The sequence below is a fragment of the Myodes glareolus genome, chromosome 23, assembly GCF_982192425.1.
Source record: "Myodes glareolus chromosome 23, mMyoGla1.1, whole genome shotgun sequence".
In the NCBI taxonomy this organism is placed as follows: Eukaryota; Metazoa; Chordata; class Mammalia; order Rodentia; family Cricetidae; genus Myodes; species Myodes glareolus.
The window spans coordinates 3,272,320-3,298,908 of record NC_142048.1 but is presented as its reverse complement, the minus strand read 5'-3'; the positions used below and the strand labels follow the sequence as shown (position 1 = coordinate 3,298,908).

Genomic DNA, 26,589 nt, shown 5'->3' with positions numbered 1-26,589 from the left:
AAGTAAGACGATTTCCTGCAGAAAACGCCAAAAAGCGGCCGAGGTTGGGATTGGCTGAGGAACTTGTAACGATGACTTGACGCATTATTAGCACGCCGGAAGTGCTCATCACTGGACTCTCCGCGCCGGTTCGGAGCATGGCGGGGTTTGCTGAACTCCAGCTATCATCGTGGCTCGTGGAACAATGTCGGCAGCTAGGGTTGAAGCAGCCCACGCCGGTGCAGCTCGGTTGCATCCCGGCCATCCTGGAGGGTAAGTCCTCTCCGCTCTTCTCGTGCCTGCCTTTCTTTGTCCCCTCTTCCTTAGCCCCCTTGGGTCCCACGAGTCAGAGGTTTGCTTGTTTCGGGAACCCTGACCCGCAACATTGACGTTTAGGCTGCGACTGAGTCGTGTGTGTTGTCACATAGACAATGGCACCTCTGAAATTTTTGTAGTGCCCGAGCATAGGGAGAGTTTGGTGAATTAATCCATGGCACTGCAAAAATAGAGTAGAGCTGCTGTCTTTTTGACATAGCAAACAGAAAAAAGAGCCGTCAAACTCCAGGTAAAAATCAGGGATCCGTATTTGTGTCAGTGCTCTTTGTCCCAATTCACTTTTTTTGTTAAAGAGACATCCCTTGGAGCCAGGCGTGATTCTCAGTCATCCCAGTATAGAACAGGCGGAAGCGGGAGGATCAGGAGTTCAGGATAGCCCTCAGCTATGTAGCAAGTTCCAGATCATCCTGTGCTACTTAAAACCTTGTTTCAAAGAAGCAATCATAGGGGCTGGTGAGATGGCTCAGTGGTTAAGAGCACTGACTGCTCCTCCAAAGGACCCAGGTTCAATTCCCAGCACCCACATGGCAGCTCACAGCTGTCTGTAACTCCAGTGTGCATGAAATAAAGTTAAATAAAGTTGTTTTTTTAAAAAAAAAGAAGCAATCATAGTAAATGTTGGACATCAGATAGTAACAAATTCAAGGAACTAATGAGATTTAAACAGTTTTAAACAATCTATTCTGTAAAAAGGGTGTCAACATAGAGAACAGGCAGAAGTGACTGGTGCACTGGTTTCCAGCAAGTTTTTGAAGCCTTTCTCCAAATCTGGAGGAATTCATGACGTTTCCTTCCATAGACCAGCAGGGCTTGCCCCCTTCCCAGATCCCCGCCCCACTGGTTTTAGGACTCCCAAGCTGTATCTAATGAATTAGTTTGGAGCTTGAGGCTGTCCCCCTTTTCTGATCACATAGCAGGTGCCTGTAATTCTCCAAGCCTTAGAATTCTAAAACAGTCACCAACTAGTGAGAAGGAGGCCCAGCACCTCCTGCTTGTCTGTAACTTTCATGAACTCTAAGTGCACCTCATAAGTTGACCATGACCATCTGTTTCTTACACCAATGAATGAATGCCCAGTGGGCCCTGCTTTGCCGTCTGCCTAGGTCGAGATTGCTTGGGCTGTGCAAAGACGGGAAGTGGCAAGACGGCTGCTTTTGTGCTTCCCATCTTGCAGAAGCTGTCTGAGGACCCTTACGGCATCTTCTGCCTAGTCCTGACACCCACCAGGTGAGTCTCCAGCATACTCCTCACATGTGACTGGTCTAGCTGTGCTTTCTTGAAGCAAGTGCCTTGACTTTGAGCTGCCTTGATTCTAACAGCCAGCTCCCAAATAATGACATGGAGACTTATTAATTATGAAACTCAGCCTGTAGCTTAGTCTTGTTCCAACGAGCTCCTATAATTTAAATTAACCCGTTTGTATTAATCTATGTTCTATCACGTGGCATTACCTCTCTTCCATCCTAACAACTGAACCATCTCTCTAACCCCCATCTTTTCAAGAGAGGTTCTCTCACTGAAACTAGGGCTCATTAATTGGCTTGGCTGGCTGAGCAATGAGCCCCAGCCACCCTGCGACGTCACTGCCCTTCCTCACCTGACTGAGGTGAGAGACGCTGCTACACACTGAGCTTCACAAGGGCCCTGCAGATCTGAACTCGGGTCCTCATGTTTGAGCAGTGAGCGGTTTGCCCACATAAGTTGATTTACTGTTTGTATGTGCATCCACGTGCTCATGTGGGGGTCAGAGGGCCACCTGTAGGAATCAGTTCTTCCCTCTACCATGTGGGTCCTGGGGACAGGATTCAGGACGGTAGCCTGTACCTTCCCTGCTAAGCCATGTTGCCAGTCCCCCTAGAATTGATTTTTGAGGAGACCACCAACATTAAGGAGGTGGAGGGCGCAAGGAGCTTGGGGAAGGAGAAATGATGGGAGAGAAGCCCAGGTGCTCACTGACCCAACCGGCCCTTCTCATCCACAGGGAGCTGGCCTACCAGATTGCTGAGCAGTTCCGGGTGCTGGGAAAGCCCCTGGGTCTGAAGGATTGCATTATCGTTGGCGGCATGGGTATGGGGGCTGAGGCTGGGGTGAGTCGTGGGTCCCAACTGATCCCACCCACTTAGCCTCACCTCTCCCCCCACTGTAGACATGGTGGCTCAGGCGCTGGAGCTGTCTCGAAAGCCACATGTGGTGATCGCCACCCCTGGACGCCTGGCTGACCACCTACGCAGCTCCAGCACGTTCACCATGAAGAAGATCCGGTTCCTGGTGAGCCAAGTGTGACCTTCTGTGTAGATGTGAGCTACTGTGCTCAGCTGACATCAGTTCTTGACTTGGTTTCACATGGGTAAAGGGCTAGAAATAAAGATAAGGCCCGCCTGAAAGTGGTGGCACTTACCTTTCATCCCAGTACTTGGGAGGTAGAGGCAGAAGGATCTCTGTGAGTTCAAGGCCAGCCTGATCTACATAGTAAGTTCCAGGAGACTCAGGGCTCCACATTGAGACCTGGCCTTGTAGAGACACGGCATACAGAAGGCGGACCCCCTTGAGGCCTTGCTGGAGCCTTGCAGAGTCGGGGATGTGGACCTGAGGCCAGAACACTATTTAGGAGCCCATTAGGTAGTCCCTGAAAAGCAGGGGTACTGGGCGTGGGGCAGGTCCTGGGTTGTGTTTGCAGCTTTTGCACTGGTCCCTTGTCCCACTTCTCTGGTGGCAGGTGATGGACGAAGCTGACCGACTGCTGGAGCAGGGTTGCACCGACTTCACTGCAGACCTGGAAACCATCCTGGCAGCTGTTCCAGCACGCAGGCAGACACTGCTTTTCAGTGCCACACTGACCGACACACTCAAGGAACTGCAGGGCCTGGCTACCAACCAGCCTTTCTTCTGGGAGGCTCAGGCCCCGTGAGTTCCAGAGCTGTGGTAGGGGGTCCGACTAGAGAGTTCGGGCAGAAGGGGAAGCTGAGACTCTGCTGCTACTCTACCTCCAGGGCACGCACAGTGGAGCAGCTTGACCAGCGCTACCTGCTGGTGCCGGAGAAGGTGAAGGACGCCTACCTGGTGCACTTGGTCCAGACCTTCCAAGACCAGCTGGAGGACTGCTCCATCATCATCTTCACCAATACCTGCAAGTGAGTGAGCAGCTCCTGCCGCCTGTGCTGGGCACGCCGGCCGTTTCCCTCATATGTAGGTGAGGCTAGACCAAGCCTGGCCACCTGGTGCTGAAGTGTGATTCCAGCACCCAGGAGGCAAGCAGATCCGTGAATTTGAGGCCAGCCTGGTCTATATAGCAAGTTCCATGCCAGCCGGAGCTACACACTGACCCTGACTCAAACCAAAATAGCTGTTGGCTGTGTCAGCTTGAGTCAGAAGGACAGAAACAGGAGGCTCGTGTCTGTCCGCAGAAGAGGACATGTTGTCTATGGAACAGAGCAGGTGGCCATCTGGCATGGCAGGACCCAGCCACTTGAGAGCGCTATTCTGGAAGTCAGTGCCACAGTTAGGGCCGGTCCTTGTTTCTAGCTTTCAGAAGCACAGCAGGCCGACAGCAGACCTAGTATTTCTACAATTCTCAGACCACTTGTGTGACGTCCTGGTAGGTTGAGGCAAGATACCCACAACCACTCTTTTCCCTCCAGGATCTGCCAAATCCTTTGTATGATGCTACGGAAGTTCAACTTCCCCACAGTGGCGCTGCACTCCATGATGAAGCAGGTGATGACCATGGCTCAGCCTCTCCAGCCTCACTGTTGCCACTCAGAGGCTGGGCATGGAGCTTAGTGGGGAGAGTGCTTGCCCAGCATGAGACCCTGTGTTCCATGCCCAACCATGTAAGCTGAGCGTAGCTTGCGTGCCTGTTGCATTTGTTCAGGGCTCACAGCACTCAGGAGGTGGGGCAGGATGAATAGGAGTTTAAAGCCAGCGTAGGCTTTAAACTGTGGGGGGGGGGGTTATTTATTTATTTATTATGTATACAATATTCTGTCTGTGTGTATGCCTGCACACCTGAAAAGGGCACCAGACCTCATTACAGACGGTTGTGAGCCACCATGTGGTTGCTGGGAATTGAACTCAGGACCTTTGGAAGAGCAGGCAATACTCTTAACCTCTGAGCCATCTCTCCAGCCCCAAACCGTGGGTTTTTTGTTGTGTTTTTTCTTGTAGTTTGAGACACGGTCTCTATGTAGTCCTGTCTGTCTTGGATCTCTCTATGTAAAGGAAGCTGGCTTCAAACTTTCAGAGATCCTTTGGCTCTGACCCCAAAGTACTGGGAGTAAAGTGCATCGCCATGCCCAGTGCAACCCTGTCTTTAGCAAAAACACTCGGAAAAAAGATATCTCCCCATGTCACCCTGGTGTCCCATTTGACTTTGAGGCCACCTCCTCCCAGCCCCACCCATCTGCTCACAAACCTCCCCCCACCTGTGGCACAGAAAGAACGCTTTGCAGCCCTGGCCAAGTTCAAGTCCAGCATGTACCGGATTCTTATCGCCACTGATGTAGCCTCAAGGTGAGCAGGCTCAGTGCAGCGTTCCTTTCTTCAGGGGTCTAGGCCAGTGTGAGACCAAAAGGCTGGGCTTGGGCGTGGGGAGGAATGAGTGTCAGCTTTGGTCTCTTGACATGGATGCCCAGCTGAGTGCTCTTTACCCCCAGGGGCCTAGACATCCCCACTGTGCAAGTGGTCATCAACCACAACACCCCTGGGCTCCCCAAGATCTACATCCACCGAGTTGGTCGAACAGCCCGTGCAGGTGAGCAGAGCCAGGTATGGGAGGTTCTAGTTGTAGTAAGAGACACTGGGGAACTCAGGTCTGTCCTTCAGAAGCAAAGAGTCAGTGGGGGCACCTTCCCAATGCACTTTTGGCCTGGCCCCTTACTGGGATACCAACCCAGGGACCAGGGAGACATCTCCTCTGATAATCCCTCCTGCTTGTAACCAAGAGACAGTATGCTGGACTGGACGGGGCCTGCCATCCAACCTGGTGGCACCAGAACCCTGTCTGAGGCCCTCTTAGCCAACAGTGCATCAGCTTGGTCACCATTGTAGAAAGAAAGGGCAACAGAGCAGGGCTAAGCCCAGCAAAAAAGGAAAGCAGCATGCGGCCTGCCCTCACAGAAGGCTGGCCTCTCTAAGTGGAGCCATGCCCTCTGAGGAGGATCCTAGAGCTTACCAGCTGGGATGAGCCACTTGGTGGGGCCCAGGTTTTTTAACAGATGTGTCCCCCGCAGGGCGGCAGGGACAGGCCATCACACTGGTGACACAGTATGACATTCACCTGCTGCATGCCATCGAGGAGCAGATCAGTAAGTGGCTAGGGCCCAAGGGTGGGAGATGGCTTCCCTGCCTGGGTCACTCTGGAGCTGCAGACCAGTGCAGAGTGTTGCCCAGCCAACACTACAGAAAAGCCTGCTGTTCACAGGGCCACCAACCCTGGAGCTGCATCTGTGGTAGTTAGGTAGCCAGGACTTGAACTCCCAGGCATGGCTTGTAGCCCTCCCCCATCTTAAACTGCCGCTGAGACACACTTGCCTTCCCTGAGCTCTCTCTGTTTACACCTCTGGAGCTGGGACCCCAGGCTCCTGGGTCTCATCTCACTCACTCATTCATTTCATTTACTCATTCATTTATTTGAGACAGATCCTTGCTCTACAGAGCTGGCCTGGAACTCACAGTGCTCCCCCTGCCTCTGCCTCCCCAGTGCTGTGATGACAGGCATCTGCCACCAAGTTTGGCACTATTGTGCTTTTTTTCCCGAATGTCATCAGTCCAGACATCTGGAATCGGGGCTCAGAGGGCCAATTGCGGTCAGCCCAGCTCAGTGTTGCCTATCTCCTGGCATCTCTGCAGAGAAGCAGCTGGAGGAGCTGGCTGTGGAGGAGGCCGAGGTCCTGAAAATCCTCACGCAGGTCAACGTGGTGCGCAGAGAGTGCGAGATCGTGAGTGTGGTCACCAGGTTGGAGAGCGGGGCCCCCTGCCCTGTGGGCCTGCCCTGACCTGTGCCCTCTCCGTAGAAACTGGAGGCCTCGCATTTTGATGAAAAGAAGGAGATCAATAAGCGGAAGCAGCTGATCATGGAGGGGAAGGTGAACCAAGGGGCAGGGCTAAGAAGGGGTGTGGCCAGTATGGGTGGGCTGGGCTTAGGGATGGAGCTGGTCGCTGGGAAGCTGCCCTGCTGGGGTCTCAGTATCTCAGCCAGCCTTGCTCCCTTCCTCAGGACCCAGACCTGGAGGCCAAGCGCAAGGCAGAACTGGCCAAGATCAAGCAACAGAATCGGCGCTTCAAGGAGAAGGTGGGGCAGACGCTTCGGAGACAGAAACCAGGGAACACAGGCCGAAGGGCTCGTCCTCCTGTACCTCGGCTTCCGGTGTCTTCCCGGGACAAGGCTCAGACCTGAGCGGAAACCTGCAGCCACCGGTCCCTTGGGTAGGCCACAGAGGACCTCAGTAAACACTCTTTGAACCTGCCAGTCCGTCTTGACAATGGGGCGGGGTGGGTGTTGGGTTGCGGGTCTCTGGTCCCCAAAGTCTCTCTTGCCCCATGGAGATGACCACCGCGGCCCTCCCTTGCATCTCTGGGATGCAGGGCGGCAGCAGCTAGCGACAACACCACGTGCTTGTACAACCCCATAGAAATGTAATCTGGGTATCAGCGCCACCCATGAATTCTAGAAAAGCTACACAGTGCAAAGCTCAGAGGCGGCCCTGGTTCCCTGCCAGGGCACCTTAGGGCCGCATACCCACGGGCCAACTAGGGTGTCACCTCTGCCAGGCGCGCCAGGCCCTCACGCAGCTCGCTCAGCTCGAACAGTCGCATGTCCAGGAGCTGCGCAGCCCGGCCCACCTCTGCCCGCGCGCGCTCGCGCTCTGCCTGAGCCTCCTCCAGGCTGCACTCCATGGTCCGCAGTTGCTGCTCCAGCTCTGCATTCCGTGTTTCCAGGTCCTGCAGGGGGAGGAAGGAGCGTGGGGTGGGGCGGTCTATGAAGCCTCTGGTCGCCCTTCTTGCTGGGTGTGATCCATGGCTCCCATAGGCTGGGAGATTACAACAGTAAAGTATCTTAAAAGCGTGAGGTGCCCAACGTGAGTTCAGAGCCCAGTGGTCACATAAATTGAGCATAGTTGGCATGCATTTGTAATCCCAAATGGGATTCCTGGAGCACACTGGCCCGCCAGTAAGAAACCATGATTCTAAGGACTGGGGAGATGGGTCAGTGCTTAAGAATATAAACTTCTCCAGAGCGCTTGGGTTCGCTTTCAAGTATCCACATGGGGCGACTCACAACCTTATGTAGTGCCCTAGGGGGTACAACCTCTGACTCCTAAAGGAATCTGCACAAACCCACACGAGAAAAGCCAGGTGCACCTGGGGGAGCATGGCGGCGCACACCTTTGAACCCAGCACTGAGAGGCGGAGAGGCAGGTGGATCTCTGTGAGTCACAGACCAGCTGCAGCTAGAGCCACGGTATCAAAAACAAAAATACCCAAGTTGAAGGTTTAATCCCCAGCACCCATATGGTGGAAGGAAAGAATTAACTCCGAACCTTGTTAACCCAGGAAAGCTCTCAAAGACAGAAACAAGCTTAACGAAGTGTGTAGTATTTAACTAAAGAGATGGTGAAGTGCCGGCTATAACCTGACAGTCCTCAATCCCAATCCATCTTACCCACGGGAAATCCGGTGCCCCAGATACAGCTAGGGTTGGAGAACAGATCCCGGCTGCTCGGTGGCTCAGAGCCCAGCCCAGAAAAACTAAGTTCCACGTGCAGTGAGACAGACTGAAGCCTCTGGCAGCCTGGTGTGCGTACACTCGAAATGTGAGCAGCAGTTTGTACACACCACAAACAACCACGACGCAGGCCACCAGTCCAAGGGTCCTGGGCTCTAAACCTCTGCACAAGCTGTACCCATCCCCAAGGACAACAGAGCCCCCAGGAATGTCTTGGGGACACTCCAGGTACTTTTTTGGGTGCCACAGACTGCTCAAGTGTGGGAGGATGAGGTCTGAAGACTAGAAGACTCTAAGGCCTCACAAGTTTGGGTAGATTTTCCCATCCCACTCACAGGCAGGTGGAACCTGATCTACACACTCACATACATGCACCCCTGACCCACAGCCAACCTGAACCTTCTGCTGTGTCTCCTCCCGCTCAGTAGTGTCAGGAGCTTCTCGAGTTCCTGAGCTTTGATTCTTCAAAGTCTGGATCTCCTAGAGAGAAAAGGTCTGCTCAGAGAACCCTGGATACCCAGGTAGACTGGCCCGAGGCAAGACCCTGGAGCTTGCCCTTGGCTCACCTGGTCCTTGGTCTGCACCTGAGCCTCCAGTTGCTCCACGGATTGGCTGGTTACCTCCTTCTCGCCCACCGGAACCGGCTCTGCCGCCGCCTGGGCCTCCAGCTCCGCCACCTGCACACAGGCAGCTCAGCAGTCCCACCCTCAGGGACATGGAGAGCCTGAGGATCTCATGGTCTCAAGTCATTTTACAGCAAGAAATGATTTTCTGGAGACTGAAAGAGATGGGGGGCGGGTCCTCACCCGCTGCCGCAGACGCTCCGCCTCTGCACGCTGGGCCTCCAGCTGCTGCCTCCATTGCGCGGCAGCTGCGTTGGCCTCGCGTAGGGCCCCTGCCAGCCTCTGGTTGCTGTCCTGTAGTGCGAAGAACTCGGCCTCCCACTGGACCTCGCCCACGGAGCTGCAGGGAAGACACCAGGCTGGGGGTGTGCATAGTCAGCGGGTGGCAACCAGCGGAGGGCCTCCAGGGCTAGGAGCAGGATCGGGAGATGGGGACAACACTAAACTAGGAAGCGGGGACCGTGGCATGTGGAGCAGAGAGTTGAACTGAGACAGGAGGATCCCCTTAAGTTCGATATCAGTCTAGGCTACATAATGAGTTTCAGGCCAGAGTGGGCTACACCACGAGACCCTACTTTTTGGAAACCTATCCTTGTCCCTCCCAGATTGCCACGTGATAGTCCATGAGAGCCACGGAATGGTAAGTAAATGAGGAAGGGGCAACCTCCGTGAGGCAGGAACTGATTACCTCCTTTCCCAGGTCCGCAGGCTGGATTCCTACCCCATACCCCTGCCACCTGTTGCATCCACGCCCACACAAGCCTTACTACGATATTACCACCACCATCCAAGGTCCCATCCCACTACCCACGCCCCTTAATCCCAGTAAGGACCCTGACCCCAGCAACACCACGTCCCCTACATCCTAAAAGTCTGTCCTGGGGATTCCCTGGTACGCCCATGGTGCCAGCCAAGGCCCTGCAGTTCAGTCAGAGCCTTCAAGCAGGTTCCACCCTTCACAGCTGCCCAGCAAGCCCCACCCCTCACCCTTCGGACAGCATCTTCTTCAAGCGCTCTCGCTCGGTGGGGCCAGGGGCGTCTGCACTCTGGCTGCGGAACAACTTCTCCTCTCCTGGACCGTTGGTGCTGACCAAGGGACTTGGGGGAACCTGTGTGTGGAAGCCAGGACTGAGTCACTATGAGATCTTGCTTCAGCCAAGGGCGAAGTAGGAGTTAAGGTTGATTGAGTTGAGGACTGGAGTCACTGGGGTATTGATTGAAATTAGGGAGTCTGAACAGGCCTGTGAAGCCCAGTGTTGTGTCTCCTCTCCCCACCATCCATAGCTCCCCAGGCTCCTGGATGGGGAACTGCACCCCCTGGGGGGGGGAGGTCTTTACTGACACTGCAAGACCCAACAACCCTTAGAAACAGGGATCTGAACACTTGGAACAATTCTCCAGGGAGTTTTCCCCTGGGCACAGAGACATAAAACATTCCAGTTAAAACTGAAGAATGGGCTGGTGAGATGGCTCAGTGAAGGAGCCTGAGGCCCTGCTGGAAGGAGAGCACGGACTCCCATGGATTGCTCTGCACCCATGCACATGCACACATATGATACATGTCTAAGGCCATCAGTCAGCCTTAGATACACATGTGCACACATATGATACATGTCTAAGGCCATCAGTCAGCCTTAGATACACATGTGCACACATATGCACAAATGTCTAAGGCCATCAGTCAGCCTCAGACACCTGATGTCAGAAGCACAGACAGCTACCTCAGGAATGTGGCAGGAATCGAGGGCAATAGAGGCAGACAGCAGAAATACCTACCTGGTGAGAGGCAAGGGTCAGGGCAGAACTAGTGAATTCGCCATCTTGAGATTTCTCCCGAGCCAGTCTGGCAGCTTCTTTGACCTCCTGAAACTTCTCAGCAAACTGGAGGCGAGGCAGGGGGACAGTCAGAGGCATTTCCCTCACCACCTGTCACATCCCCATCCTCCACCTGCCCTGTCACCCTGGAGCCTTTGGGGGAGGTTGGAAATGGTCAACCCTGTGACCATCTTGGGTGTCAAGGGTGACGGGTTATGCCACAGAGGTGACATTAAGGTTCTGAGCCACACAGAAGGGGACTCCCTGTTCCTGTCAGGCTGGCTTGGAGTGGACAGCCTGAGGCTGGCGCCCATCTGTCCTTTGCGCTTGCCAGTATCTCATAACACAGCCTGAGAGTGCTGGCCTCCTGGCACTCCTGCTCCTGAATGGGCCATCTGACAGCTAGTGCTGTCCTGTGCTTATGATAATGTATTTTCACTTTGAAATAATTTCCATAGGCAGCAGGCTACTCTTCCAGAGGATCTGGATTCAATTCCCAGCTCACAACTGTCTGTGACTCAAGTTGCAGGGGATCTGACTCCCTCACACAGACCAGTGATCATAAAATTAAATTTTCATTTATCAGAAATAATCTGTGAAGACCTAGCAATGACTCAGAGTCCATACCACCTCAGGCAACTAACTCCCAACTGTGACTCCAGAGGATCCAGCACCATCTGGCCTCTTGGGACATCCACACACAGGCACAAACACATACATTTCTTAAAAAACAAGCTGTGGTGGCTCATGCCTTTAACCCTAGCACTGGGGAGGCAGAGGCGGCAGGCGGATCTCTGAGTTCAAGACCAGCCTGGTCTACAGAGCGGGTTCCAGAACAGCCCTGGCTACATAGGAAAACCTTGTCTCAAAAAGAAAAGAAAAGAATATCTGAGGCCAGTGATCTGACTCAATAAGCTGTTGTCAAGCATGGTGACCTAAGTTTGACCTATGGGACCAGCAAGGTAGGAGGGAGCTGACTCTCACAGGCTGTCCCTTGACTTCCAAAGCACAGTGCACCACACACAGACACAGACACACAGCACAGAAAAACCAAATAAATGTAATAAAAACTCATTCAAGAAAACGTGTAAGCGCCCCCAAACACCAGAGGCCTTGAGTCCCCTCCGTGGAGCTGGAGGAGGCTGAGCTCCACACAGGTGCTGAGTTGACTCAGTCCTCTCTCTGCAAGAGGAGCGCATGCTCTTGACCACCCTACTGCTGTTAAACCACACCCTGGGCCGCACTACCGCCAGCTAAGCACTTGAGAAGCGCAGGCAGGCAGATTAGGAAGCTAAGGTTAACCTTAGCTAGAATCTTGAGTTTGCAACCAGCTTGGTTTACACAGCAAGTTCCAGATCAGCCAGGGCTACACACACAATGTGAGACCCCACTACCCACAAAAAAGAAAAATAAGAAAATATTTTTTAAAAAATTTATTTATTTTATTTTATGTGTATCACAGTTTTTCCTGTATGTATATCTGGGCACCACAGATGGGCCGGGCGCCCCTGTGTCCAGGTGTCAGGTCCCCTGGAACTGGAGTTACAGACGGCTGTGAGCTGGGATGGATGGGTGCTGGAAACTGAACCTGGGTCCTCTGCAAGAGCAGCCAGTGTTTTTAAAAACAGAGTCATCACTCCAACCCAATTTTTTTTTTTTTTAACCAGGACTGGTAGATCACCATGAGTGTGAGGCCAACCTGATCTATAGAGCAAGTTCCAGAGCAGACTATCTAAAAAAACCAACCCCCTCCCAAAAAGGAAGAAAGGTCTTGCCAAATAAATAAATAAATAAGGGGAGGGGTTGGGATCTGGAGCAAGGGCTCAGGGTTTAAGAGCACTGACTGCTCTTGCAGAGGACCCAGGTTCTGTTCCCAGCACCCACAGCTCACAGCCATCTGGAACTCCAGTTCCAAGGAATCTGGCGCCCTGTCGTGGCCGGCAGACATGTGTCAGCACACACAGTGAATATAGGCACATACAAGTAAAACCCTTATACACATGAAATAAAAATATTAAACCAGCAAACACACAGAAAATCAAAAGGCGGGTATGGTAGCTCATGCTTTTAATCCCAGCACTGGGAGGCAGGAGAATTACTGAGTTCAAAGGCAGCCTGGTTTACAGAGAGAGCTCCAGAACAGGCAGGGATACAGAGTGACCTGTCTCATAAAACAACAAAACAAAACAAAACAAAATTCAGGGTTGCAATATGGTTCAATGGCTGGGTAATGGTGATGCACACCTTTAATCCCAGCACTCAGGAGGCAGAAGGAAGTGGATTTCAATGAGTTCAAGGACAGCATGGTCTATAGAGTGAGTTCCAGGACAGCCAAGGTTGTTCTGTCTCAAAACAGTCAAAAACCAAAACCAAACAAACATAAAAAACCAAACCAAAACAACAACAAAACTTAAAAACCCAACACAACAATATGGTTCAATGAAAGCACAGGCTTTTGCTGCCAAACCTGATGCTGGTTCTCAGAACCCAGGGGACGGACAAAAAGAACTAATCCCTGATCATTTCTCTCTACCCTTTGTAGGTGTGTCCACACAAATTTACACCTAAAGCAAATAAAAAAGTAATAATATTTTTTATTAAAAAAAATTGAGGGCTGGAGAGATGGCTCAGAGGTTAAGAGCACCGCCTGCTTTTCCAAAGGTCCTGAGTTCAATTCCAGCAACCACATGGTGGCTCACAACCATCTGTAATGAGATCTGGTGCCCTCTTCTGGTGTGCAAGCATACATACATGGAAGGAATGATGTATACATAATAAATAAATAAATCTTGGTCTGGAGAGATGGCTCAGAGGTTAAGAGCATTGCCTGCTCTTCCAAGGGTCCTGAGTTCAATTCCCAGCAACCACATGGTGGCTCACAACCATCTGAACTGATATCTGATGCCCTCTTCTGGCCTGCAGACAGACACACAGACAAAATATTGTATACATAATAAATAAATAAATATTAAAAAAAAATCTTAAAAAAAAAAAGAGTGTTTCCAAAAGATGACTACAGTTTCCAGCATCTCTAACAGGTGCCTCAACAAGTGCCTGTAATGCCAGTTCCCGGGGCCTAATGCTATCTTCTTACCTCTGCAGGCACCAGCACACACATGGCACATGCACACACAAATACACACAGACAGATAAAAATAAATCTAAAACAAATAATGGACTCAGATTAAGTGGTGATGGCAGAGGCTGGAGAGAGGGGCTTCTTGAGGGATGTGGCAGTACAGGCTTCTATCTGACGCTCCAGGAGGCACAAAGGAGTGTGTGATGTTGGAGCCAAGGGGGTAAATGACCATACTACCCAGTGCACTCAAGGGGTCTGGCTCTCCGTGAACCCACCACAAGGAACACCGATGTCAGCCACTGGCCATGTCCCTGCCCACCTGGGTCAGCTGCTGTTCAGAGGCAAAGCCTAGGCCATAGACAGTGTTGGCTCGACTGTCTGCCCACTGCCCAAACTTCTGAGAGGTTTTGGTGAAGGTCATGTTGGGGGTGACTGTGCTGTTGATGATAGCCTGGGGGTGAGGAAAGCAAGGTCAACAGGAGTGACAACGACCATCACCAGCCAGCCGGACAGCCGAGGAAGGATTCAGGTTTAAGGCCAGCTTGGACTACACAGTGGATTAAATTACTTTATTCTAGGCACCTGTCTCAGGCTCAGTAGAAGGTCCCCACCCAGAATCTCCCAGAGGCATGACTTATGGGTGGAGTCCCGCCTAGGATCCCTCAGTGGGAGACTGGGGTAGAATTCTTGGTGCACTGAGGTCTAGGATCCCCATCGTGACAATAACGATGGAAGCCTGAGTGGATGAGCCTCCTCCCTCCCCCCAAGAGCCACTGTTGAGCTACTCCTGGAAACAGCTAGGTCCCAGAAAGGCTCACTGATCCCCATTCCGTAAATTACCCAGCTTCACATCCTACCTCTAGCACCAGCCCCCAGGCCCCTGCTCAGACCTTGGCACCCCCGATGCTGATGATGCGGTACACATTTCGGGTGGCATCGTAGAAATAGGACACAGTGAGTGCGTGCTTGCCAGCCGGGATCCAATTCCGCTTGGTAGTAGGGTCGATCTGGAAGACGTGAGCCCGGGTGCTGAAGATTGGCTGTTCCCTGAAGGGGGGACAGAAGCTCTGTAGGGGCTGGTCACTTACAGCTAGATCTGACCTGAGTAGGTGAGTGCTCACCTGGCTGTGGACATTGGTCAGGCTAAGCTGGATGGCATCTAAGGGGCACCCAGAGAGGTGACAGGAACCACTTGTTTGGTCTCTGGGGAGAGAAGGGGCTCATGAGCAATGATCCAGCGATGCTCAGGCCAAGTAGGCCCTCCAGGTGACTTCCTTCACAAAAGCAGCAAGGAAGGAAAGGGACAGAGTTGGACGATCAGAGCAGTAGTGTGTTCTGCAGTCACCAACAGTCTTAGCCCAGGCTGGCCTTGAAATCACCACATGGCCAAGAATGCTCCTCTGGTCTCTGCTTCCCAAGTGCTGGGGTGACTGGCCTGCACCATCACACTCAGTCTCTGTGGTACTGGGATGGAGCTCAGAGCTTCCTGTACCAATGGAGTTGTAGCCCCCCGCATCTGGGCTGAGTGGTCTCTAGGTCTCTAGTGTCACCAGAGAGGTGACAGGGAGAGCCACCAAACTGCCTGGGTAGGAGACAACTCCAAGAACAGCCAAGCAATCCTTGGCATGAGAATGTCATCCTCACTCTCCAGGTTACCAGTCACCAGGAAAGTGTCCTCCCACGGAAACTGGGCATGAGGCCAAGATCAAGTGAATGGCACATCTTATTCACCCCTTCCCATCTGACAGCCCCGCAGAGGCCTTTCAGCAAAAGTGGGACAAAGCTGGATCAGTGGTGAGAGCTGGTGATCCCACCTACTCAGGAGACTAAGGCAGTTAGATCATGCACCCCAGGAGTTCAAGGCCACCCTGGGCAGCACCACTATAGACCCCCATCTCTGAGAATAAAAGTGGAGAGCTTACAGGGGCCAAACCCAGAACTTAGGAACTCTCTGCACCCACAAAAGGATCACTTAGCACACACCCCAAGGGCAAGGCTACACCTTGGAGTCCAAGTCGAGTCTCCAGGGGGCCCTAGCCTATTTAAAATAGACTCAGTGGTTAAGAGCACCGGTTGCTCGGGAAGAGGTTCTAAGTTCAGTTCCCAGCAATCACATGCTCACAACCATCTACAATAGGATCTGATTCTCTCTTCTGGTGTCCCCGAAGTCAGGTCACTCATATACATTAAATAAATACATAAATATTAAGAAAACAGGACAAAATGAAAGTTTGGCAAGGTGGCACACGTCTGCCATCGCAGCACTAGGGAGGATGAGGCAAGATTGTTGAGACTTTGAGGCCAACCTGGACTATAGAATAGGACCTTACCTTATCTCAACACACACACACACACACACACACACACACACACACACACAATGCATGCACACGCGCTTACTTAGGACAGTAGGTAAGTGGCTCATCCCAGTTCCCACCATGTGAGCAGAGAACAAGACTGGGAGAAGGGGCCTCCTGTGTGTGCCTGTACCCATCGCCCGGGAGTTTTGGATACCCTCCTGAACTCCCAAATCTGCACCCGAGGGGATTGGAGAAGGGTCCTGCTGATGCAGTAAGGTAGGGTCAGGCTCCTGAGGTCAGACTCCTGAGGGTCAGGCTCCCCCCCACCATGTTGTCCTGGGCAGCCGCTGTCATGGTCACGGGGTCTGAAATAGGAGCCCCATGCGGGGGAAGGGCAGCTCTACCCGAGTCGGGGACGCGATTAGGACTGGCGGAGACTGGGGAAAAGGGGTCTCCGAACCCTGGCCCTTCCGGTCGGGCCGCTCCTGCCGGGACTTGCTGAGATCGGGAAAAGTTACTCACCAAGTAGTCACGCGCCTCTGAGCGGCTGCGCGGGGTAGGAGATCCCGATCGCGCGCGTCAGGGCTCCTGACAGAAGCCCGGCGCCCGAATCCCACTTGGGACCGGTCCCCAACCACTCCGGGGCAGCCAGTGGAGCCTCGCTTTGGAAGTCGCGGACCCGCAACTTTCCAAGTAGTGGAGCCTCGCGATTCCGTGTCTCCGATACCCAGACCCGGGGCTGGAAAACCCACTGCGGCTACGCCCCGCGCCTCAGGATTCCAGCCCGCACCCCAGGACTCCGGCTAGCCCCTCAGCTTGCACTCTTTATCACCCCGGCCCCGCTGCACAGTCTGCAACTTTGGAAACCAGCTGCGCCCTAGCGCTCCCTATGACCCCCGCGCCCAGATCGCGCCTCGGGAGCTGGGGTCCCCTTGCCCGGCTCACCCCGCGTCGCCGCCGCCGCTGCCTTCGGCCCGCGCCCTCCGCGCACCCCGCACCACCCGCGCCTTTGTCTGCGCCGCCTCCGGTCCCATCGCGGCCAGTACCCGCGCCGCCCCGCCTCTGCCCAGCGCCCCCTGCCGGCCAGCGAGTGAGGGCGGAAGGAGGGAGGAGACCCGGAGAAGGAAGAATGGGGAGGGCCGATTGCGGAGGCGGGGAGGGGGGCTCCAGCGGGAATCTGCGGAGGGGGTTGGGGGAGGGAGACAAGAATTGCTAGTGAATGGAGCAGAGGGGAAATGGGGCGGGGTGAAGGGGCAGAGGAAGGGGAGGGCACCAGGAGGTCAGGAGGAGGGACTCCTGGGGCGGTATAGGGGAAACAGAGAGAGAGAGAAAACAGAATAAGGGGGAGTGACTTGGGCAGGGGAGGGAGGGTGAGGCCTGGGAAGGAGTCGGGGAATAGAAGGTAAGGGGACTGCAGGGTAGAGAAGAGGACTGTCAAAGAGGGCTGAGGCGGACAGGGTAGAGAGGGAGGGGCCGGAAAGTCAAGGGCCAGAGAGTGGACAGAAGGAGGGAAGCCCTGTGGGAGGCAGCCGAAGGCGTAGGAGGGGGCGGGACCCGTGGAGTAAGGGGGTTGGAGTTTAAGGGATTAGAGGTAGGGACCGTTGATAAGGCGGAGCTTCTGGGACAGAGGGGAGGATCTCATAAACTCTGGGGAGAAGCAGAAGGTAGCAGGGGTAAGGGGCGGCCGGGTGGAGAAAAGGTTGGAGGAGAGAGACACAAAAGAGTCAACCTTGGGGCAGAGCCCAGGGTGACGGTCTGAAGTATGAGAAGACAGGGTAGCGGGCTTGGGCATGGGGACAGAGCAGACATCCTGGTTGTCCCAGAGACCCGAAGATAGCGAAACACACAGAAAATGTGTGGACAATAATTCCTCGTCCCCCCCCCCCCCCGAGCCCGGGGTGGCCCTGAGCCTTCAGATAGCTTCTTGACTGACTGGGGTGTGACCGCTGCCACTGTGGAGCTAAGAGATGAGGTGAGGAGAGCGTGTGGATGCTTGTGGCTGCATACAGTAGGCGCTCAATGGGTATTGCTGGAGTCTGGAAGCAGGGTCTAGGCCTCACTGGACAGATTGTCTCATTGTGACAATCCAGCACCTGGGTACTTGGGGGCAACTCAGGGAGTAAGCCCTTGCCAAACTTCCATGGAGCCTTGGGCTCCATCCCAGCACCACCAGTTAGTTGGTCATAGTGGCACACACCTTTAATCCCAGCATTTCAGAGGAACAGGTAGGCACATCTCTGAGAATTTTAGTTTACCTAGTCTATATACTGAGTTCTAGGCCATTCAGAGCTGCATAGTGAGACACTGACTTTCAAAAAAAAAAAAAAGCTGAAAGTAACAGGTTATTAATTGTTTCTGGGTCTCAGGAACCAAGTGTTGGTGCAATTGTGTCCTTTTCCCCATGGAATGGGTGAGCTCCCTGCAGCTCCATAGTCTGTCCTCCCTCTTGGCCCTGGGAGGCTGTCTGCCTACAGCAGACAGGTACAGATACAGGATGCACCCCTATCTGTTGTGGGTCCCCAGCGCTATGATGGTCCCCCTTGCAAATTCCCTTCTGTCCTTTTCTAGAAAGTTCTGCAAGGGCTTCAGCACCCTGAGAACCCAGATACCTGTGGTTCCCTAGAGCTCCCAGCTTTGAAGTCCCTATATCAGGCCTTCCTTGCCTCAAGCCCATCTCTGCTCGCTCTGCTGGGCATCTGAGCAGGTGTCCTCCCGGGAACCCCTTTCCAAGGCTGTCTGTTGCTCTTCCACCTTCTTCCCAAATGTCTGACAGCCCATACTGGGAGCACATGGATTCCTAGTCTCTTCCTGGCCCACAGGCTGCAGATTCTCTGGATATATTCAGTATATGTGGCTATATTTCCAACTACCCCTGTCTGAGCCCCAGCCTCCTTGACACAGTAGTTATTCCCAGCTGGGGAAAGCGTGACCTCTCTGCGCTCACTTTGAGGCATATGTGCAGGCTTGGAGCCACAGAACGTGTGAACACTGGGAACAAAGAAAATACCGTCTGCTGTGTTCAAGTGACTTTTTCCTTATTACCAGTGACACTATTTTTTTTTTTTAAAGTATCTGCACTTGGGGCAGCAGGCTGGAAGTTCCTCCTGGCCCATCAGGCACTAGCTGGCTGCAGGACCTAGATATGTGGTTATTCAGCAGAGGGGGTGGGGCACAGTGGCTAAGGGCCCAGGTTGGCTTTGTGCTATGTGTGGGTACAAGAAAGAATTCTAGAGTTGAGAGTTTTCCTGAAACCAGGCGTGGTAGGTGCCTGTCTTCCCAGAAGGACGGTAGAGAGGGGAGGGATTCAAGGTTTTCCTAAGCTACAATGTGAGTTCAGAGTTAGCCTGGGCAATGTGAGATACTACTCAAAAGCAAACAGAGATGGACAATCAGTAGGCAGAGGCAGAGAGATCTCTGTTTGCTCAAGATCAACCTTATCTACACTGCCAGTTCCAGGTCTGGGTCTCAAAAAACGGATTCCTCACCTGAATCTGTATTGGTCTCTCACCTGGGGCTAGAACAGGGCTAGCCTGGAGCAAGCCAGGGTGTGGCTTCCTCCATGTGGCAGGCTCTTCTTTTTTACCTGGACAATGGACTGAGGCAGGGCGAGGAGCTGTAGGACTCAGGCAGCACCCACAGCCCTCTGTCCCGAGTGACAGGTAAGGGCTGCAGGACGAGCTCAACCAGGCACAGATCCTTTCCAGAAAACAGGTCTCCTAACCACAGATTCACTCTGTAGATCAGCTGGCCTCAAACTCACAGAGATCCAGTGGCCTCTGCCTCCTGAGTGCTGGGATTAAAGGTGTGCACCATCACCGGCTGTTTTTTTTTTCTTTTATTTTTTTTTGGTTTTGTTTTTTTCATAATTAAATTTTTAAATAAAAATTCTTTGTTAGCTGGGTGGTGGCAGTGCACACCTTTAATCCCAGCACTCAGGAGGCAGAGGCAGGAGGATCTCTGAGTTCGAGGCCAGCCTAGTCTAAATAGTTCTAGAATAGAACAACATAGTGAGATTCTGTCTCAAAAATAGAGAGGGGCTTCCAACATGGTATGACGCTCACAAACCTTCTCTTCCCTCAGCCAGCCCCACGCCTCTAGCCATACTCTCTTGGGCCCCATTTCAGACCTTATCTCCCCGAAAACTGCTCTCCACCTCTCACAAGCACCTCCAGCACCTCATTACCAAGGAACCCTTTCTCATCTGTCTCGGGTCTGACTCCAGGAGACTGAGTGTGTCTGTGTCCAGTTCTTGTCTCCGACAGTCTGAGTGTGCCCCAATAGCACAGGGTGGGAGCATAGGGAAGGTGGAACATGATTTTGCAGACATGAATTTCTCTCCCAGGGAAATCAGTGAGATGATCCCAGAAGCAGTGGAGCTCGGGTTGCTCACGCTCTGACACAAGAAGCCAAGGAAGTAGAGGGGCCGCCCGACTGTGCAGCGAAGCAGAGGAGATGGTGCCGGGAGCTGGATGGCAGTGTGTGCCCACAGATCTAATTACCCTCATTTACCACGTGTGCTAATTGCCTCCTGGGTGCCAGGTGGCCGGGTGGGGCCGGCCCATTTTCAGGAGGTAGGTCGCAGGATTATTTTTGGCTAATACGTCCTTGTAGGCTCCCACATCCATGCCTATGAAGGGCAGAAAGTGGGCCGGAGGAATTGCGGCCACACTAGGAGGGCCTCTGGGGATGTATCCGAGCAGGGATGGGAGGAAGGGACCCAAGGGTCTTTGGCACCTAGGCAAGACAGCCTCAGAGTCTGGGGATCAGCTGGCTTCATTGAGCAGTGGCCCTGAAAGAGAACTTCAAACCTGGCTGTGTTTGCAACTTTATCCTAGCACTCATGAGGCTGAGGCAAGGGGGTTGCTATGAATTCAGGGCCAGTCTGAGCTATATAGAGAGACCCTGTCTCAAGAAATTAAATAGTCAGGGGTTGGTCACTCTTAATCTCAGCACTCAGGAGGCAAAGGCAGGCGGGTCTCTGTGAGTTCTAGACCAGTCTGTCTGGACTACAGAGCAAGTTCCAGGACAGGCTCCAAAGCAACTCGCTGTGTAGGGCACTTTGGAAAAGTCTCAGATGACCTTGGGTTCGAATTCTGACTCCCAGGTAGCTCTCTCCATGGTCATCCATGATTTCTAAAATTGTCACTTTGAGAGATGGACTCGGAGCAGAAGCCCTGCACATGCGAAGGCCCTGAGGTAGGGATAGATTGGTTTTACTAGAACAGCTTAGAAGCTGGGGTGGACAGAGAACCATGGGCTGGGGCTGAACCCTGATGCAAAATTGCAGGAGCTGAGCATGGCCTGGGGGGACACATGGAGTGTGTGGGTTTGTCCTAAGGGTGCTGGGGAGCCATGGGAGACTTTGGAGCCAGAGAAGGAGAGGGATTTCAATTCTGGATGTGGAGAATGAGAACAGACCCTGCCTCTTCCAGAGCCTCAGTTTCCCCACTCTGGGCAGAATCCCCTAGATACACACAACACGGAGGCTGCACCTCCCTGGAAACCAGGACTGCTGGCCTTGCCTTCGCTCTAGCCTGCCCCCACCTCCTACGATCCTTCTGCAGAGCAGCTGTGGGAACACTAAGTGGGGAAGGGAAGGCGGCTCCGAGGGGCTCTGGGGGCCGCGTTCCTTTGCGTGACAGCCCACGCGGGCCCTCTGGGCGCTGAATGTTCCCCTGGCAGCCTGATGACTCAGTCGTGCAGCCTCCTGCTGCAGTCTGCAGAGGGGCCGGCCCAGCTCCTAGCTGCCCCCAAGCAGGGCTGGTGACCATAGACTGCAGGGGCTTCCCCAGACAGACCAGCCCTCGAAGGGGACGACCCTTTTTCCAGTTCTCCTTCTCAAGAACTTTCCAAGGCTTCCCAGGGCCTCAAAGAGTAGTCCAAGCAAGCCTAGAAGGTCACCCTAAGCCATATCCCCCATGGAGAGTCCGCAGCGCCCCAGAACCTGACCATTTGTTGTTGGGGTTGGTTTTCGTGTTTGCTTCCCCCCATTTTTTAAAAATTTATTTAATTTTATTTTATGTGCATTGGTGTGAGGGTGTCAGATCCCCTGGACCTAGAGTTACAGGCAGTTGTGAGCTGCTATGTGGGTGCTGGGAATTGAAACCGGGTCCTCTGGAAGAGCAACCAGTGCTTTTAACTGCTGAGCCATCTCATCTCTCCAGCCTTTTTTTCTTCTCTCTCTTTCCTCCCACCCCCAAGACAGGGTCTCTCTGTGTAGTCCTAGCTGTCCTGGAACTTGCTTTGTAGACCAGGCTGGCCTCAAACGCACAGAGATTCACCTGCCTCTGCCTCTTGAGTGCTGGGATTAAAGACATGCACCATTGCCCAGCCCATTGTTTGATTTTTTTTTTAAAGATTTATTTATTTATTTATTATGTATACAACATTCCTTCCATGTATGCTTGCCTGCCAGAAGAGGGCGCCAGATCTCATTACAGAGATGTTGTGAACCAGCATGTGGTTGCTGGGAATTGAACTCAGGACCTCTGTAAGAGCAGTCAGCGCTCTTAACCTCTGAGCCATCTCTCCAGCTCCCCCATTGTTTGATTTTTTAAAAAATTTAAAAATATTTATTGGGCCAGGCAGTGGTGATTCGTGCCCAGTGATAGTGGCACACACCATTAATCCCAGCACTCTGGAGGCAGAGGCAGGCAGATTTCTGTAAGTTCAAGGTCAGCCTGGTCTACAAAGTGAGTTCCAGGACAACCAGGGCTAAACAGTGAAACCCTGTCTCAAAAAACAAAAAACAAAACCAAAATAAAAAACAAAAAGTATTGGATTTGAGGGTGGGGTGTGCACTCCTGACATACACAGGGTCTGTGGAGGGCAGGGGACAATAGGCATGAGGTCAGTTCTCTCCCACCAGCAAGCCCCTTTACTGCTGGACACCCCTTCCATGGTTGGTATTTGTGAAAGTCTCAGTTTGCAGCCCGGGCTGCCTGCTCAGCCTCTTGTCTCAGTCACACAGGGATGGCAGTGTGTGCCTCCAGGCATGGCTGAAGTTGGCTTAGAAGGCAGAAGGGAGAGGAAGGAAAATGGAAAGCAGGGAAAAGAAGTGGGGGAGAAGGGGAGGAGCATGTGTGTGTGTGTGCGTGTGCATCTGTATGGTGTGTGTGTGCGTGTGCATGTGCGTGTGTCTGTATGGTAGGTGTGGGTATGTGGAGGTGTATGTGTACGGTGTGTGTGTGTGTGTGTGTATGTATGGTGTATGTCTGTGCGTGTGCATGTGTCTGTATGGTGTGTGTGTGCATCTGTATGGTGTGTGTGTGCATGTGCGTGTGTCTGTATGGTGTGTGTGTGTGCATCTGAATGGTATGTGTGTGTGCATGTGTCTATATGGTGTGGGTGGGTGTGTATGCATGTGTCTGTATGGTATGTGTGTGCATCTGTATGGTGTGTGTGTGTGCATGTATGGTTGGTGTGGGTATGTGGAGGTGTATGTGTATGGGGTGTGTGTGTGTTGCACACGCACACACAGACAAAGGCCAGGGTCCTGAGGTGGGAAGTGCCCCAGCACAGGACCTGAGGACATTTTTCAATCAAAGTGAGGGCCTGAGGATCTTATGGACCAGGAGGCCCTGAGGTGGCCTTTGAAGGCTCCTGAGAGAACGTGCCCGTCTGGCTTCCCATGTACAGCCCATGTCTGAGGAAGACCCTTCATACACCTTTCTTTGGAGGTTGTTGGAGGCAGTCTCATGTAGCCCAGGCTGGCCGTGAGCTGACCCTCCTGTCCACCGTCCTGGAGTGGGGTGACAGGGCCACCACACCCACTTCCCTCCTTTTCTGTTTTCATAGCTGAGGATGGAGCAGCCCAAAGTCTGTGGCAGAGGACATGAGGGGTGGCCTTCCATACTTTCATATTCAGGGATGAGCCCTGGAGCTTCCCTCCCATCAGGGAAGGAAGCCCATCCCTGGGGCCCTCTTCCTGTCCTCTGCCTTCCTCTCTCCAAGGGGCCCTTGGGTCTTATCACTCAGTCCCAGCCACAGCAACAGGAAAAACACCTGTTTCCGGGAGCAGAAGGGAGACCCCAGCCTGAGGTGCCAGTTCTGCATGATAGCGGGGGCACTGGGGGGAGGAGAAATCATTCCCACATTAGATGCCTACTGTTTGCACAAGGACCCGGGTTTGATTTGTCCTCTGTGGTCTGGCTAGGACCACATTATGTGTTTTAGAAGCAGGGTTCTAGGTGTGGTGCCACAAGCCTATCATTCTAACACCCAGGAGACTTGCAGGGGCCAGCCTTGGGTACTTACCAAGTTTGAGGTCAGCCTAGAGTACACTAAACCTTGTCTTAAAGTAAGACGAAATAACTAGGTCCTTTAATCCCAGCACTTGAGACACAGTGGAAGGCAGCTCTGTGCTAGTTTGAGGTATAGAGAGTTCCAGGCCCTCCAGGGCTACTTAGTGAGTCCCTGGCTGAATAAATGCATGAATGAATATTGACCTGAGCACTTGCTAAGCATCTGTGGATCTAGGTTCCCTTCCAATACCCAACAGAAAAAAAATATTAAAAGTAAATTGCCAGCCGGACCCTTTAATTCCAGCATTCAGTAGGCACTGGTAGGTGGATCTCTGAGTTCAAGGCCAGCCTGGTCTACAGAGAGAGTTCCAGGACAGCCAGGGCTACACAGAGAAATCCTGTCAAAAACAAAAAAAACAAAAACAAAACCCAAATAAACAAACAAAACACCAAACCAAATCAAAAAGAAAAAGAGTAAATTGCCATCTAAATCCTAAAAACTAAAAGTAAATTCAGAAATCCATCATAAGGTAGAACTTCTGCCGCAGTCTCTTTACAGCAGTAGAACAGCAGCTGAGACAGCCGGGCTCAGAACTTCCGTAGTGTTCCTCACAGCTGCCAGTCACGAGTGAGCTCGTGCAGTATCTGGGGAGAGAGATGGCTCACTGGAGGGCAGGCATGGGAAGTTGGAGGCTGGAGGAGGAGTTAGGGAGAACTGAATTTTCTGAGCTGATCTGGGGGATGCGACCAGTTAGCATGTGACCTGAAACTTGGCTGCCTACACTCCACAGCACAGCTGACTCCTCTCTTTGGGACATTTCAACTGGACAAGGTACTTGCGTCCAGTGCCACAGTGCCCTGAAGGCTGGGTCAGAGTTGAAGGAAGGAGGGCGGCCATGCTAAGGTTTGCTGACTCAAGTCCGTTGGACAGCCTGTTGGGGCCTGCAGAGTCACCACCACATGGACTGAGCTGAGAGGACGTGGGCTGGAATCTGTAAAGGAAGGTTCCGGAAAGAGGCTGCACCTGAAGACTGACCAACTGACTGGAACTTTCAGTGCCTAATCAAGGTTGTTACGCCCAAATTCGAGCAATCCCCGCAAGCTAACAAGGAAGCCAAGTCCCATACGTAAAAAGCAAAGAGCCTTCATTTTAATCAAGTTTGCAAACTCGCTCTCTCTGCACGTCCGACGTATTGGAGTAAGGGGAGAGCCCTGAGCTCAATTAGAATTGGGTTTTTATAGTAGTAAAGATGGGGGTGAGGGGTCTCTGAGGTTCAGGACCCCTGATTGGCTGACATTTGTCTAGGGTGTCCTGTTGAGGTGCGCTGGCAGGTGACCCTATCTACAGCAGTTGGAATGCCAGGCATTTCCTTTGAATGGTCTGCTCTTGGGTGGGAGTCAGGCAATCTCAGCCTGTGGTTCCTCCTGCAGCCAGGCATTGTCTCAGGGTAAACTACTGAGATTCCAGACTCCATTTAAATTCATCGATGGATGGCCAGAGTCCCAGATGATAATGGTTCTTTTGAGTGACCTGCCCAGACTTGGCCCCCACAAGCTTACTGCTCCTCAGCCCCAGGTCACTCTGGAGTGAACTGATTCCCACCTAGGAAGGTGAGAGTTTCTGGCCTGCAGCTCAGATTTCCCCCAGCTGTGACCCACCTGCCAGGTGTTTCCATCAATGGATTTGAAAAGTGTCTTGATTAATGGTTTTCTTTGTCCCGATACTATAAATACTTTGTTACTGTCACCATGTTGAACATGGAATTTTGGGTGACCTGTATTTGTGTTCCTGGATCATGGTCACACATTTGGCTCCAGAACAAACTTCCTCTTAATCCCTTTTGTATTTTGTGTTGAAAGACCTGGATATCCAGATCCCCCTAGCAGGAAAAAATAGAGCCAAAAGTCTAAGCAGGGAGGGAAGAATCAGAAACCTAGGATTAGCTGGTTCAGTGTTTCCGGAACTAGCTGAAGATAAAGTTAGATTGTAATCTTGAGAATAATCTTGAGAAACAAGGGGTTTCCCCCTTGTGATTATCATTGGTATTTTTGGGATACTGTGTTTAAGGAACTAGCTGATTATAATCTTGAATAACCTTGAGGAACAGGGAGTTGCCCCCTTGTGATCATCACTGGACCTCCCTACCCCTTTCGAATTACTGGGCTGTGGTTTCTTCCCTTAAAAACCCCTTCTCCCAGCTGCTCGGGGTCGAACTCTACCCCTGCGTGGGTTATGAGTCTGGGTCCCAATGCACTGGTTCCCGTCTTGTCATTAAACCTCGTGTGATTGCAGCAAGGACGGTCTCTCGTGAGTTACTGGGGGGGTCGTGTTATCCCGAGACTTGAGTGAGAGTCTCCCCACACTGGGGGTCTTTCAGTGTTAACAAAGCCTGGCTGTTTGTGGCTCACTTCTGTGAGCAGGGGCAAGGACTGTGTTCCAAATCAACTGGCCACCACCTGGGACCCAGTTACCCTGGACTGGGCCCCTACT

The 26,589-nt window shown here is 52.7% G+C and overlaps 2 protein-coding genes and 1 long non-coding RNA gene across 12 annotated transcripts; 2 read left to right on the top strand and 1 right to left on the bottom strand.

Annotated features, from left to right (window-relative positions):
• The first annotated feature begins 29 nt into the window (after nt 1-29).
• Nucleotides 30-6,781, top strand: Ddx49 (DEAD-box helicase 49). Of its 8 annotated transcripts, none has more exons than XM_048427266.3 (13): nt 39-252; nt 1,419-1,542; nt 2,297-2,382; nt 2,462-2,583; nt 3,032-3,219; nt 3,306-3,446; nt 3,954-4,029; nt 4,748-4,824; nt 4,968-5,065; nt 5,544-5,618; nt 5,953-6,251; nt 6,327-6,398; nt 6,530-6,781. In XM_048427266.3, exons 1-13 carry the CDS (start codon nt 138-140, stop codon nt 6,707-6,709), a joined length of 1,653 nt encoding a protein of 550 aa, XP_048283223.1. In that variant the 5' UTR covers nt 39-137; the 3' UTR covers nt 6,710-6,781. The 8 variants fall into 8 exon arrangements, with proteins under 8 accessions (XP_048283222.1, XP_085536619.1, XP_085536621.2 ...); XM_048427271.3 differs by having other exon boundaries at nt 43-252; nt 6,081-6,251; nt 6,530-6,631; XM_048427269.3 differs by having other exon boundaries at nt 50-252; nt 6,163-6,251.
• Homer3 (homer scaffold protein 3) lies at nt 5,922-17,007 on the bottom strand. Of its 3 annotated transcripts, none has more exons than XM_087900996.1 (10): nt 16,801-17,007; nt 14,677-14,758; nt 14,446-14,562; nt 13,875-14,006; nt 10,438-10,542; nt 9,649-9,770; nt 8,845-9,001; nt 8,605-8,715; nt 8,432-8,518; nt 5,922-7,254 (listed from the first exon to the last, which is right to left on the bottom strand). In XM_087900996.1, exons 1-10 carry the CDS (start codon nt 16,887-16,889, stop codon nt 7,063-7,065), a joined length of 1,194 nt encoding a protein of 397 aa, XP_087757122.1. In that variant the 5' UTR covers nt 16,890-17,007; the 3' UTR covers nt 5,922-7,062. The 3 variants fall into 3 exon arrangements, with proteins under 3 accessions (XP_087757122.1, XP_087757123.1, XP_087757124.1); XM_087900997.1 differs by having other exon boundaries at nt 14,446-14,602; nt 16,801-16,927; XM_087900998.1 differs by lacking the exon at nt 16,801-17,007 and adding an exon at nt 16,378-16,769 and having other exon boundaries at nt 14,446-14,602.
• A 2,855-nt stretch (nt 17,008-19,862) lies between these two features.
• Nucleotides 19,863-26,394, top strand: LOC125395687 (uncharacterized). Its single transcript, XR_007230622.3, has 2 exons — nt 19,863-20,426; nt 24,890-26,394. It is a non-coding gene; the product is annotated as an uncharacterized LOC125395687 (long non-coding RNA).
• Nucleotides 26,395-26,589: the final 195 nt, after the last annotated feature.

Bases quoted from the DNA above. Each gene is read 5' to 3' on its own strand.
- Ddx49 (XM_048427265.3), top strand. From the start codon at position 138: ATGGCGGGGTTTGCTGAACTCCAGCTATCATCGTGGCTCGTGGAACAA. The intron at 1,543-2,296 runs GTGAGTCTCCAG...TCTCATCCACAG, and splicing joins CTAGTCCTGACACCCACCAG to GGAGCTGGCCTACCAGATTG. The intron at 5,066-5,543 runs GTGAGCAGAGCC...TGTCCCCCGCAG, and splicing joins TGGTCGAACAGCCCGTGCAG to GGCGGCAGGGACAGGCCATC.
- Homer3 (XM_087900996.1), bottom strand. From the start codon at position 16,889: ATGGGACCGGAGGCGGCGCAGACAAAGGCGCGGGTGGTGCGGGGTGCG. The intron at 14,759-16,800 runs GTGAGCCGGGCA...TTCTCTCCCCAG, and splicing joins AGCGGCGGCGGCGACGCGGG to AGACCAAACAAGTGGTTCCT. The intron at 14,007-14,445 runs GTCTGAGCAGGG...CCTCACCCCCAG, and splicing joins TCAGCATCGGGGGTGCCAAG to GCTATCATCAACAGCACAGT.